The 15,034-nt window shown below is 35.1% G+C and overlaps 1 protein-coding gene across 1 annotated transcript in view; it reads right to left on the bottom strand.

Annotated features, from left to right (window-relative positions):
- The window catches only part of LOC140152821 (sodium/potassium/calcium exchanger 5-like), a 45,027-nt gene that overhangs the window by 15,758 nt on the left and 14,235 nt on the right, over window positions 1–15,034 (bottom strand). The window contains exon 2 of the mRNA XM_072175330.1: window positions 229–441. Coding sequence (XP_072031431.1) covers window positions 229–441 — 213 coding nt within the window. The remainder of the gene's footprint in view (window positions 1–228; window positions 442–15,034) is intronic.

Here is a 15,034-nt window from a genome sequence, read left to right as displayed (position 1 = left end):
TTCAAAAACAAGCCCTATAATGTACCTCATATAAGTTCATGGCAAGGTTGTTCAACTTTACCCGAAGCGATGATGTTGTCTTTAAGATTGTAACTTGACCCGTTCATATATATTTTGCCAAGAACCAAATTGATGTCAGCTCAAAAACATAATTGAAAAACATTAACAACAATAATAATAATAACAACAACAACAACAACAACAACAACAACAACAGTATGTACTTACCATCACATAAAATTTCAATTGAAGGCATAAAATAAGTATCACAGACTACGGCTAACGCTCCAAACATGTAGAGTGCAACCAGAAGGCCAATTATCACAGCACCATCTCGACGTTGATTTTCACTGAATGCACCGTGGGGGAAATTCTCGATAGTGAGGGGTGTGCATAATGGTAGGTCTCTAATGCCACTTGAGTTTACATTGCTGCCATTACCTAAAGCAGAATACAAAAGACATTAAAGAGGTAAAGCATGGTCGTGATTGTATTAGTATGTTGTATACAAAATAACAGTTACTTTTATTGAGTGTTTGAACATGTTGAATGCAATGAATCGCCAATTGAGTGAAAAAAAAGCAAGATCATGATTTGAATAAACAAACAAACAACATAAATTCTGTATACAATACTATCAATCACAGTCTATAATATCTATAATGCAAAGAGATTTCATAGATAAACAAAGACTACAATTATAACACTAACGTCGATTTTCCCAGTACAGGACTTCCCTGCAAAATATCGTGACCACAAATTGTGGAATATCATTAAGTAGCTCAAGCAGCATTTTTGATACTCAATGCCACAACCCCATCACACATACACAAACAAACAATTCTGAATTCTATCAACCATAGTTTAATGCAAGGTGATTTCATAAGGATAACAACCGCTAGTATTAGGCTATACAATCACAACACTAATGTCGGTTTTCCAATTACCGGAGTTCCTTGCAAAAATATCGTGACCCAAAATTGCAGAATCAGTAATCTCGAACTTTTTGGCACTCAGTGCATGGTACAAACTTATTTCAAAATCCCACATACTAAAGTTTCAAATGTGTATTAGTACTTTTGAAGACCAATAATTTAACACCTGTTCACACATGACACATCAACACATACACCCCCTCTACATACACCCCCAATGAATGCTGTATGCAATAATTGTGTCGATTATAAGAATAATGACAACGCTCTACAATCATAATTAACGTCGACCTTCCAATACCGGAGTTTATGCAAAAATATCGTGACCCCCAAATAACGGAATATCATATACCGGTATAGCTCGAACAACATTAAAACGTTGTTGGCAATCACACCTACTCATTCACCCACAGATCCATGTACACCATTCTCCAAAAGAACTAATGATAAATTACGTATACGACTGTGATTATCAATAATTTATAGCTGATTTTATGTAATATGGAAAACAAAGGACATACAACCTTAACACTAACGTCGATTTTCCCAATACTGGAGTTCCTTGCAAAAATATATCGTGACCCAAAATCATAGAATCATTGAGTAGCTCGAGCAGCATTACACTAGCTAGCTGCAAAAACAGTGTTTAGAAATCGAGGACAGATTGGTGTTTGGAAAGATAAATGACTATAGCATTTTTAAAATGTTAAAATGTTTAAAAACACTTATATGTTTAGATATCTTAAACATCTAAACACATAATCATATGGAATGTGTTTAGGATCTAAACATTAAAGTGTTAAAGACATTTAACTTTCTAAACACCAATCTGTCCTTGTCTAAACATATGTGTTTGCAGTGTCTTGTTGGCATCATTCTCATTCACACACACCCTCCCCACCCTCACACACCACACATAATCTCCCATCCACACCCAACTCCATAAACCCAACGCACCCCATACACCCCCACAAGCAAATAAAAACACACACGTATAACGAATACAAATTTGCATTCAGGTCGGCTTTTGTTTAAGAAAAAGTCATCGTATTTCCAAACATTTGTAAGTTGAGTTGATACATTTCATACAGCCGTATGTCCGTATTATATCACCTCAACTGAACCTCACGTGTTCTGATACTTGCGCTGCTTTATTCAGTGTCAACCTGTCAACGGAGTCAAGAGGCATTAAAATGAGACACATGTAGTTTGCAGTTCGTGTAATGAATATAAGGCACGCCTTTACTAGGGCTAGCGTACATGTAATATCTAGCTGTATCAAAATGTTTGGTACCCATCAGTTTTCAGTGATTATGGTCAAGGCTGCCACATCCATATACAAGATCATTCTAATTTGTACAGATGTCAAGGTCAACAGCTATGGTCATTTTATATTTCAGGAAGATCCAATGTTGCATTTGGAAGAAGGCGGTTTTAGAAAATGTTGGGCACTAATTATTTTGATACATCTTGTACATTCTGAATTGGTGTCAATAGTTAGATTTAAAAATCTTAATGAGAGTTTTTAATCATATATAACCAAAAGAGTTTTACAATAATATTTACGTATTGAGATTAAATGATGATGTTCGCTTGTATGTGTGTTTGTATTTGTTGAATGCTTGATTGTCGACGAATAGAACCAGAGAAGATGATAAAAGAGGAGGTCGCTCGCTGCCCACATCAAATAAATAATGTGTGCATCCGCCTATTGATGGAAACAATGATCTAATCCGATTGATCAACTAATACGATAAGTGGCTTTGCTAGTCACGACTGTCTAGCACTAAACGGCGCATGCCCGGATATCAATTTGTTACGTCAGTTGACCGCGAAATATAATTTCTGTATTGTTTGGCATGACAGGCTGCTAAGTTTGACCCGATATCCTTGTGAAAAAGACCCGCATTTTGGATCCAAATAGCACTTTTGGACACGTTTGGACACAAAACTGGAGTATATGGAGAAGCTGACAGGAGTTTGAATTACTGATTACACTAGTTTTAAATTTCCGTAAACTGCCGCAAATATTCAAATGGTTATCATTTAAATTTCTTTTCCTTTGACCTTATATTAATTTTACTGGAAAATTAATTGTGCTTGACTTTCCATAACTTAACAAAACTTTTGATTTTTTTAATGGGAGTTGCGATATATATAATGCCTTTTCACTCGTTTAAAATTATGGTCACCCTGGTTAGTATTATTATTTTTTAAAGAAAAAAAGCATAATTTGACCGCGAAATTGGGAATTTAACGATGTACTTCCGTGTGTGGAATATTTTCTCCACTAAAGAGAACTACCAAGTCAGTCGCGCGTGTGGCGGATGAACAGATTACCACAAAGGAAGTTTCAAGTGGTGTTTTAAGTACACCAAACAAAGAAAAGTGAATGGAGGTTAACTGTGGGTAATCGGATTATACGTTCGAGCGATCTCCTCTTTTCTCATCTTCTCTGATAGAACTGAGTGCCAACAAGTTTTAATGCGTCTCGAGCTCCTCATTGACTACGCAAATGTGGGTCACGGTATATGCACGGAAATCCGGTACTTGGAAAGTCGACATTAGTGTTATAATTGTGTAGCCTTTGTTATCCTTATAGCTCCTTATACTATGAAATCCCATTGATTGATAGGTTATATTTAGGATTTAGAATGCTTTGTTTGCTCATGTACGTGGAGTAGCGTAGATGTGGTGTACATATAGGGGTGTGTACGTGGGGTGTAAACGTGTGGGGGTCGGGGTGGGGTGGGATGGGTTGTGGTATGGTGTGAGTGTGATAGCTAAGGCTAACAACGTGCCTTATCCCAATGCGTTCCTCAAGATTCTTGTCACAATAATTTTGTAAGGGAGCCCAGTCCTTGGAAAGTCTACATTGTGTGTGCAATTGTAGTCCGTATTTTATATTTACAATAGTACATTCACCCTGGAGTGTTGAGCTACTATATATGCATGTGTAGTCCTGTGTGATTTGTCTGTACACCATGTAGGCCTACACCTGTGCGTGCTTTAATAATGTGGTATATGCGAGTGGGGTGTGCAGATTTATGCGGCCGTAAACTGTCTGCGAGACAATCTACTTTTGTCCTGTAAATAAGGATGATACATGAAACAGTGTATCCACAAAATTCAATGAGATTCAACGTGTGTACACGCGTGTTCAATTGTACAGCGAGAAATTGTAAACTGCACTGTATGTACATTACCATTTGTTCATATAGAAACATGATCTCTTTCAAGTTTATTTCCAGACTTTTGCTGTGTTTGAATAGTCAAGACATTGCTTTATTTTTGGCTCAAAATCGTGGGAGTACCAATAAAGTATAGACAACGTGCCTTGAGGTGAACAGTGCCTACACGTGCCTCATTAATGAGCAAGGGTTCGTGTTTTAGTGTGTAGCATACATTATAATATCTCATGTATGCCTATAGGATTGAAAGATATATAGTTTGTGCATACAGTGTACTGATGTTGCGAGATGTGATTTACCTATTTAGGTACATTGTACGGACTTAATGTTATTACTATTATTAGTGTTTTACGACAAATATGTTGACAGGTGTTTTTTTTTTTTACGGCAAAGATGTTAATTTTGTTTAATCAACTTGTTACGGGTTGCAATGTGTTGCATGCCTAGTAATATGCCTAAATTGGTCCAGCATATTGAGAAATTGACCCAGAAGAACGGTTATAAAACGAAAAGAGTATATATACAAGTAACATGTAGGGTTTAAATTTTACAGGGACAATTTTTCATGAAATATATTGGCCCAAGCTTTAAAAAGAACAATGATAGCATACTAAAATGTTTACACTAAAATTAAATTGATTGAAATTTGCCTTTAAAATGAACATTATTTGGTTATTTCTCTTTCACCTGCTTACTGATTGCTGTAATTAATACAGACATTCAAGTACACCTGGTCTCATCATGTCCATGATGGTCAGTTTTAATTGAATGTTATAAATACACACGCTAACCTGACTTGATATGATCCTAGTGGTTATAAACTTATAGTATTGTTATATAGTACCATCATAATTATTTTAATATTATATCCCTATGCTATTAAATTTATAAACACATCTACTGGACCTAAGCTTAATCACGAATCCTTTTCTGAAACATATTGTAATTCTGTAACATAAATCGTAATATTGTAAATTGTAATATAATATCTGACATCAAATATTAAGAGATTATAATTTAATAATGATTGCCCTCGAAAGTTTGTCTTTTTATTAAGAGATTTTATTCAGTAATTTGTTTTTCAATGTAAAATGTTACTAGTAATATAATGATCAAATCAAGTAGACTTGATGAAGATATTTACCAAACTCAATCAGAACCTGATAAACTATTGAATTTGCCAAAGACGTTTTACCGGCAGTCTCTTCATATATTCAATTATTCCATATTAAGCTACTTTACTTTCGTGCAAATAAGCATGATCACCGCCCTAAGAACATGTGGTGGAGCCTACAAGTTATTTTAATATTATTTCAGCATAAAAAGTACACTATTTCATTTAACATAGATATATATAGGCATTAATGTTAAACAAACTTTTCTACGTAAATTGTTATTTGATCTATCCAACACCCTAAGGATGGAAACATAGGTTCACCTCCTATGTCTTTTCTAAGTATGTGTTGAACAAGTTGCAGCATCCTCAGGAGCATGAAGCATCCTCCGAAGGCAACACATCTTAAGATATGGTATTGTTTACCAAATTGAATCTGCCTTAATGACTGAAGGCATGTCAATGAGCTAACATGCCGAGACAGAGAAACTACTTTTACATCCCTGGTATTGTTTTGACTATATCAGAGGTGAGGTAAACGAATTGAATTATGCTGTTGGTATTTGATAATCATTAATTCTTGATGTTTTTAATACACCTTTTGCATGCGTTTGGAATTCCCAAAAGTATTATAGGTTTCTGCAATATCTCAATTTTATCTAGATTATTTATTCCTTACAAAATATTGCTTCTAGGACGTTTCGAGTCACTATCGTTAAATAAAAATGATAATTTGAACATTGTTGAAATAAAACCTCACTGAATATCAGTGATCAGTATATTAACCACAATAAGATTGTATCTATATTGTTAATTTCATTTCAAGATTCTTTATATCATAACGAAACGTATATGCCTCCACACGTTTTTCTTTCGATCAACGTTTCATAACGTTTCCTTATCGTGATTAATGTCGATGTGGCTTTTGTATCAATTCAAGGCGAATTCAAGGGTTTAAACAAGTGCAGGTCAGTAACCAATAAGCTCCTTGGCTGCACATCTACGAACAAATCATAAAATTAACGTTTACTCAAATGCCCGCCGCAATAGGAATTCAGTCGTTGTACATTTGACTGTATTCATAGTGTAATCTTCATCTTGACTTTTGCTACAAATATAGTGCACATCGGAAGCCAGATTTAATAAGATACTATTGCAGATATATTCAGGCTAAAAGCTGTATTGAAATTGTCAGCTGCATGCTATAAACGCGTGATGTGAATTTCGTCCCCGGATTTCGTCGAAGGTGAATTAGTATAGTTCCAACTTGAACTTCCATTGCCATTTAGCGAGCGATAACCGATTGGATTCTGGCCAATGAACTGGTTTGTATTTTCTGGTACTCACAGTAACAATTCCTTTCATTTGTCAAAAATAGTTTCATCAATCGCATATCACTAAGTTCAGCTCTGTGTGTAAACCAATTCTGCACAGATATTGGGATTGGATTTAAAAGACATGTTAAAATTTTTTGTTAGATATATTACCTAGGGTGGCAAGATAACCTGTAGCTAAATGAAACCTATCAATTTTAACCTGATTTTTTTTTGCAATCGATCATGGCATCAAACGTCTTATGAATTGTCTCATTTGAAACATGGCAAACATCATTATTCATCATTTGAATGTTCTGTCTCTTGGTTTGTTTCGTGTGCTTTAGTATTAAACATTAAAAGCTTTGCCGAGATTTGTAACAACACTTTTAGATTGAAATTTAACCTTAAGCTATAATTTGATTAATTGCGTATAAAGTAATCTCATCAGGCAGATAAACACTCTCAAATAAAAGCGACTTAAGCATAAAACGATGTATTTCTAAAATTTCAAATAAGTTCTAAGAACAATTGCTTCTTCAATGATATAAGAACCTGATTCTGTTCATTTTGAATTAATGCCAAGTTATACGTGTTTAAGCACACAAAGCGGCGTACAAACTGTATTAAGCATTATAAATAATATTGACTGATCGCAATATTTTATATAGGGCCCCTATTATATTTTTTGCTGTTTTTATTGTTTTATGTCTTTGAATAATTGTACAATATGTTTGAACCAAATGATAACCAAATAATATCTTTATGGAAATTCTTACGTTAAATATTTCATTGTCGGATTGGTTTCGGAGGGGCGTGAAAGAATCCATTAGATCAGGACCAGCAAAAGTGATTTGAACAAGGATCATCAGGGCCGCCACAAACTTTCCGAAGCTTATAACTCCTTACTGCGTCACAGCATGTCACGTGATTCATGTCACGGTTCGACGGTCTCTTTTACCAGTCCATCTACCGAGTGAACAAGGTATGGTGCTACATTGTACATTCCGAAAGCTCTCATGGGCTAATTTCCGCTTTGAGTAATAGTGGAACTTTTCTTCATTATTTCATTGTCTTGAAAAAATGCAAAAGATAGTCACAAATTTATCAAGGGATGTAGTACCACCTTAAAACATTTTAAATTAACGTTTAAGAACATTTTTGAGTTTGCTGAGTTAAAAAAAAATTACAGTCGCACTGGCTATTTGTAGCGTCGTTGGAACATTGGGTACACCCCTGTAGAGGAGGTCATTTTCAATTTTAAAAAAATGTCTGGATTACTAGTTTGCTTCCTGAAAACGACTGGAATTCAAATTGCCAATGTTACTGGCAAAAGCTTGGAAATGCAATAAAATGTATGAGAAATTATGTAATTTTTCCGGAATGAACCCCTCAAATTTAGGATTTTCGATTTAGAAGGATTTTTTGCTAGATTTTTTCATATTTAGACACTTTGAACGTCTTTGAAAGTCTGGATTTCCAGCAATCCTGACTTGTCAAAAAGTCCGGAAATTATTCGTATATAAGGTAGCTCTGATTTTGCCATGTCGATACAATGGTAATACTTTTCTACAAGTAACCAGTCTCGACATGTATTTTACCTGAAATCTTGTACATTTATAATGTACATTCCTATATAAAACTAAAGATAGAACTATATCTACAAAAATGCATTATCATTTAGGCTATATGTAACAAAACACGTGAAAGAAATCGCTTTATATTTACATCATGTGTCATAATAATTATTTTGCATTTCATCCTGTGCTATTTTCCTTGAATACCTATTAATTATTCTAAAGGATGTATCGGGTTTCACTGTATACAGCATAATGCTCAGACAACCTTTTAGCAAAAGAAACCATTTATTTTTTATAAAGGTTATTCCATTGCCATGAAGTATGACCACTATATATTTTGAAAATTATTTTTCGCATTTTTTCATATTCTTTAACAGCGCCATTGAAATTAGCATAGCCAAGTCAAGTGCCAATTTAGGCGCCAAACCTTTTTCCACAACATTTACGCGTGAATTGCCGAATTCTATGGATGGCGGAAACCTTCAAAATACGCCTAAGAATACGCCTAACCTTAGACGTCTAAGATGCATTCTTAGGTGTCTAAGATGCAATCTTAGGCGTCTAAGAAATTCGCGGTAGACTTAAAACAACGAATCACAGGACTAGAAATCCCAAACAACCAATCATCTTAGGCGTATTCAATTATTGACCAATGAAATCTTAGACGCCTAAGATTTTACACGCCTAAGAATTCTTACACGTCTAAGATTGACCATTTGACCGTGACTAGTGATGGACGGTATCGCAAATTCGATCAAAACGTACAACGGACGCTGTGCGTTAGAGAATATTTCGAACAATCCCAAAGAGAAAGGGGTGATGGGGTGGGAGGGGGATAGGGTACATGTTCTCCCACCTTTCGGCACAATGGCCCATTGTTTTGTTCTTTTCAGCCACTTTTTGACAATTCAGGCGGAATAATGTATTTTTACATAATAGCCTTTTTTTCATTTGAACATAATCTAGCAGTTGATGTTGTTGTTGCAAACTGATAAAACTTTAATTTGTTTTAAATATTTTGTTTTTCTGATGACTTGCAGCAGTTAATGTAAGATGACTTGCAGCAGTTAATGTAAATGATGATGATAATGATGATCATGATGATGGTGTTATTGTTGTTGTTGTTGTTGTTGTTGTTGTTGTTGTTGTTGTTGTTGTTGTTGTTGTTGTTGTTGTTGTTGTTGATGATGATGATGATGATGATGATGATGATGATGATGGATAATACAAATGATGTCAGATGATTATTAGAGTCGTGGTGGTGATGATGATGTCAGTGATGAGGGATTAAATTTAGTATGAAATTTTCACCCCCCCCCACGCACCCACCCAGTCAATGTTATTTTGATACTGAGATAGGAACGGACTAGTATTGGCTCCAACATTGATTGGGGGGGGGGGTGCAAGCAATAAGAAACATTAATGTTTGCCACTCATGTTACTTGTAATGTTTAAACAAAGAGCACGTGTCTATGGGGTCACCCTGCTCACTTTTCATTTCTTAACACGTATGATATGACTGAGCCCAAATACACAGTTAAGAGACCTCGATACCTCCATTCAACAAGAAAGTTAACCTGACGGTGTAGGGTATGATGCGTTTATATCAGAGGTCAAGTTATTACTGCACACACATTATAAGGTCAACCAACTATGTCTTTATAATTCGAACAGCGTGTGACATATTTTCGCCAAGGCCAAATCGTCTTTTATGATTGAAGAGATCAGATATGCATAATTTCAGTCTGCAAAGTGCAAGAAGACAAGAGGTCAAATTTTCTATGTTAAAAATAGAATCATGGAGGTATATAAATATATGCTAGGCATGTTTGTTCCTCTTTGTTGTTTGTGTATTAATTTTCATCATCATCATCATTATCATAATCATCATCATCATCATCATCATATCATCATCGTCGTCGTCGTCGTCGCCGTCATCATGCTCATCATCATTAATACCTGACTACTACTTGCCACACCAAAACAGCACACCAAACCAACGAAAATAAAATCAAACCAATTAATCAATTTTGCTGCAAGTCCTCAGAGAAAATCACATTGGTGATACCGTCCATCACTAAAATATCAATCTTAGACGTGTAAGAATTCTTAGGCGTGTAAAATCTTAGGCGTCTAAGATTTCATTGGTCAATAATTGAATACGCCTAAGATGATTGGTTGTTTGGGATTTCCGATCCTGTGATTCGTTGATTTAAGTCTACCGCGAATTTCTTAGACGCCTAAGATTGCATCTTAGATGCCTAAGAATGCATCTTAGACGTCTAAGATTGCATCTTAGACGTCTAAGGTTAGGCGTATTCTTAGGCGTATTCTTAGGCGTATTTTGAAGGTTTCCGCCATCCATAGAATTCATCCAAGCGCGTTTATCGTAATTTGATTTCTTAATGTAATTCTATACAGAATGTCATTTACAATTTAATTGATGTTGAAATATATAAAATGGTGATGGAAAAGTGACATTTCTTGTATTCATTGGCCTTCTGCCTATACCCTTTGCAAGAACATGATGAAGAATGTTACAATATTGACGTGAAAAGGGGACCATGTCAGACATTTTGACGCAGTTTCTCACCGCTTCGAAGAATCAATATGTCGTCATGAGAAAGCAACAGAGTATTTCAATAGATGTTCATGGAATTTTCATTGGGTCACTCGAATATAAAAGTGCAAAATGGTCGGATTTTTAGCGCATAGTGTCGATGCCGTTTTAGGGGCCATTTTGACTTCATCGCCATTCTAAAAGGGGCCCTATTTTGGCTATATCGACACCTTAGAGTTGCATTTTCTGATTGCAAATCATTATTTGGAAAATTGCCTGAATAACATTTTAAATTAGCGACAATAATTTTAAAATGTTAGCCGGATCATATCTGATCTGGAGTCATGCATGTAGAAATTGATCAATTATGAGTAGAATTCTGGATCACAGTGTGAATGGGATAAGTTAATAATCCTGAACAATTAGGCCTAAGAATTGAAGATCAAAGTTGATCCGGGTTTGGTAAGAATATCAATCTAAATTTAGAATGAACCACATATCGAAAGGCTTATACTTATAGAGCATCATAATTAAACCTTTTGGAGTGTCAATGTTGCGATTTCGTCATGTGTCATGTACAATTGTACATGTATATAGTTCCATTGCCAACTCTTGTATACGATGCACTGCATAAGTCAGGGTTTAGAGAACTTAAGGGTTAATGTTTAGAGTTAGAATTGGCGTATGGTTATAGGGTTGGGATTAATACAATAAGGTTTAGGGATATAGGTCCACTCGATATGTTGAAAAATATGTTTTATGGCGGTAACAAGACAAATTACTCAGACATACGAAATGGGAGCGGATATAAGTGCATGCCAATTGAATCAGATATGAAGCTGTAATGATATAAAATTTGAGTTATAGAAGTATACCGTATTAGCCCCGCATACTACAGGAAATTCACAGAGATGAATATGGGTTTGTTTGATACACAACTTAACTCATAAAAAAGAAAGTCCCCACTATTAACAATCAAATTGATACGAAAGTGTCCGAAAATTATAAAACAAATCGGAATGATGGAGAAATTAATGAATAAACGGAATTTGGTGTAATTTGAAAAATAAATAAATAAATAAATAAAATTCAAGCAGATCGCGTGGTGTGAAATTGCATAGCCCAGCATGTTCCCCTCGCCTGATGTGAGCGACGGTGAGCGTGTGTCGTCGATTAATAAGAATCCGCCTTGATCGCGGTCTTTTCAATTGGGAAAACATAATGCATGGTTGACACATTATTCAAACGTATTTTTCCATAGCAGAATGGTCAACTGCAACTAGATCCGTCGGATAACGCTTTTTCAATAGGAAATGAACTTTGCTGCTTGTATGATGTCACGATGAGGTTAGCATTTATTCCGTATTGAAAAGCGTGTTCCGACGGATCTGCACTCGACAGGCCTCCTTATTAGATAGTAAATGAAGAATCACACTTATTGTCATTCAATCAGTTTCAATCATTCTGATTTCGTTTACACAAGTGGACGCATGGTATCATTATACTGCAGTTAACAAAATTCTCCAAACGTCCACATCAAATATTTATAAGTACAAGTTATGACCGCTCAAACTAGTGTGTACTTTTTTTTTTTAATGTATTTATAATACTGCAAAATTAGATTCTATATAGGAACATCATAACCGTACGTGCATACACATAAGTTAATAATAAAAATCAACATGTCTCTCTTCAAAACAAATTATAATTTAACTTGATTGTCATTAATGGCGAATACTTAACTTCAACCATCGTGTATCTCAAAACAAAATAATAACAATTCATGGTATACTGAAGTTCAAAGTGGGTCATTGTAGAGTGTGGTTCTTTGTATATTTCAGGTTTTAAGAAACAAAAACTATATCATATTCAGTCTAACGCAAATCGGACTACAAATAGTATGGCATGGGTACCACATACAAAGGCGGTCAGGCAAATGTCCGAGTAATGTAGTTTTACCATTTTTCGCAATATCGTTGTGTACATACTCAATTACTCATCTGCCCAGGGCACAGATCTTTAACCATGTCCTTTGGATGTGTCGGGTGTAAAATTCCATATCCCACAACTTTAATTGGGTTAAATTTTGTGATGTAGGCTAATTAATTGTTAATTGAACGGGGCTAACGATCTGTGTCGCTGACATGAGGCTATTCGTTCATATAGTGGTACCCGAGATTCAATTACTATGTCCACGATTACACTTTTGTACAGTAAAAGCAAGCAAACAAAATGCCTGAAATTAGGTAAATGTATGAATATAAACATCCCTGGGAAGAGGCAGGCTTTCAAAAACACCAAAAAACTACCAAACCAAAAAACGTGCGTGTAACATTGATTTTGATGCCTATAGATATATAAGTATAACATTGCTTGTATTTTGCACAGAATCTAATCTGTGTCGTTGACCGACCAGTTCAATCATTAATTCTTAGTATTCATAATTACTTCTCGCCTCGCTTAATTGTCTATTAGCAGCTGATGTTCAACATGTAATTGCCCTAGAGACGAACCATATAAAGTCAGTTGCAACAATTGTTTTACTATTTTTAATATGATTTTCATGAAGTCATTTTAAAATTTACATAGGAAACAATTGGAGTTGTTTAAGATAAAATTAGTATAATGGTATTGCAAATTAATGTACCTCTGAAAAAGTGTCACTCTAAGCACAGCAATGCATGCATAAAACGGAACGTGCTTACAACTTTAAAATGTATAAAATAAAATGGATAAGGCTCCTGGCCTGGGGTAAGGATGGGGTTTTATATATTATAAGATAAAAGAATAGCATGGTTAATATCATGGTACAGGAAACCTTAGAATTACAGTATCAATTTGCGCATGTTTTAGTTATAATGTTGAGATTTACCGGGGCTGGGAGAAATCTGCACAAGCTAAGGCATGCACTGATTTAGAACACTGCAGCTTACAAAAACATTCCATATGGACACTACCACCTGTTTTATATCGCTTTAATTTGCATTTTTGTGTAGATGATAAAAATGTAATGTGATTTGATTTTCATTTTTATGAATGATTAAACTAAATGATGGGTGATTTAAGACTCTCCATTAATCTTATACTTGTATTAAAAATCTCTGCACGTCATGCACGTGTTGACCAGCTGCTGACGACACCTTACAATTTGATCATTTTTCAAAATTTTCTGAAAGTCTTGAAAATATGTAAATCGGCGTCGAAATCATATTAATTAGAACAGACATGCATTGGCATTGCTGCTAATCACTGCAACTTATCATTGTCAACATCTAACGACGTCAAGATCTGAATCTTCTAAAGACGTCATATCGTGAAAAATACATTAATGTTGCAACAGGGACCATGTTCACTTAAGCTGAGCCGAGCTATGTATAGCATGTATAATGTGTATCCGGATTTACTCCGGATATCAGAAAATAGCGGCAATTTGTTTCAAATAAGAAAAACATATTCTGGGAATGTTTAAAAAAATCCATTTGAGCCGCAAAAAAGGATTAGAGTATAGGCATAGGCCTATACCCTAAAAAATACCAAAATCTGGAATCGAAAATTATATCGCATTTTCATGATTAATCTTCGGTTCCCATTTGTGTCATTCCCATCACCATGCATCATTAATGAACATGTAAAAATAGATGATTAATGGCGGATAGTCAAATCAGTGCAGGGTTATATGGTTGACTTTGACAATCCTGCGAATCCATAATGGGCTATTCCAAAAAGGTACCGTACTCCCTAAAGAAGACATGGGATTCCCAACATTTTTCACCATTTTTTGCTCTGGGAATCCCCCCCCCAAATGGTCATTATTTTTACAACCCTAAAGAAGACATGGCAATTCCCAAGAAAAAGACACCTTTTTATTTTAGGTTTGGGAATCCCGGTTGGGAATTCCCAAAATTTTGGCAAAAATTTGCCTGTCTTCTTTAGGGACACTGGGAATTCCCAATTTAGCATTAAGCATTTTATTGTCAAAATGGGAATTCCCATTTTTTGGATAAAATTTTGGTCCGGGAATTCCCAAACATTTATGGTACAGACTTACACGTCTTCTTTAGGGGGGTGTCATTAATTTCTGGAATATCCCAATACTTATAAAAGCCTAAACTTTCAGAAATTATATCCGAGAAATTATATATCGCCGCATTAAAATGATTGGTATACACATTATGGACAAAACAGAATAACATCTTTGCATATGTTAGGTGGGTAACACCTGGGATATGGCAAACTATTCTTTATTTAAAACGTTTTTTTGCAATCGGAATAACTTGAGGCCATTTTGTAAATATAAATTTTGGAGCATTTTTCAGTCACGATTTGACTTATGTGGAGCCT

The sequence above is a fragment of the Amphiura filiformis genome, chromosome 5, assembly GCF_039555335.1.
Source record: "Amphiura filiformis chromosome 5, Afil_fr2py, whole genome shotgun sequence".
NCBI lineage: Eukaryota > Metazoa > Echinodermata > Ophiuroidea > Amphilepidida > Amphiuridae > Amphiura > Amphiura filiformis.
Note: the sequence above shows the minus strand (reverse complement) of the source record. Positions and strands in the feature narration are given on the sequence as shown.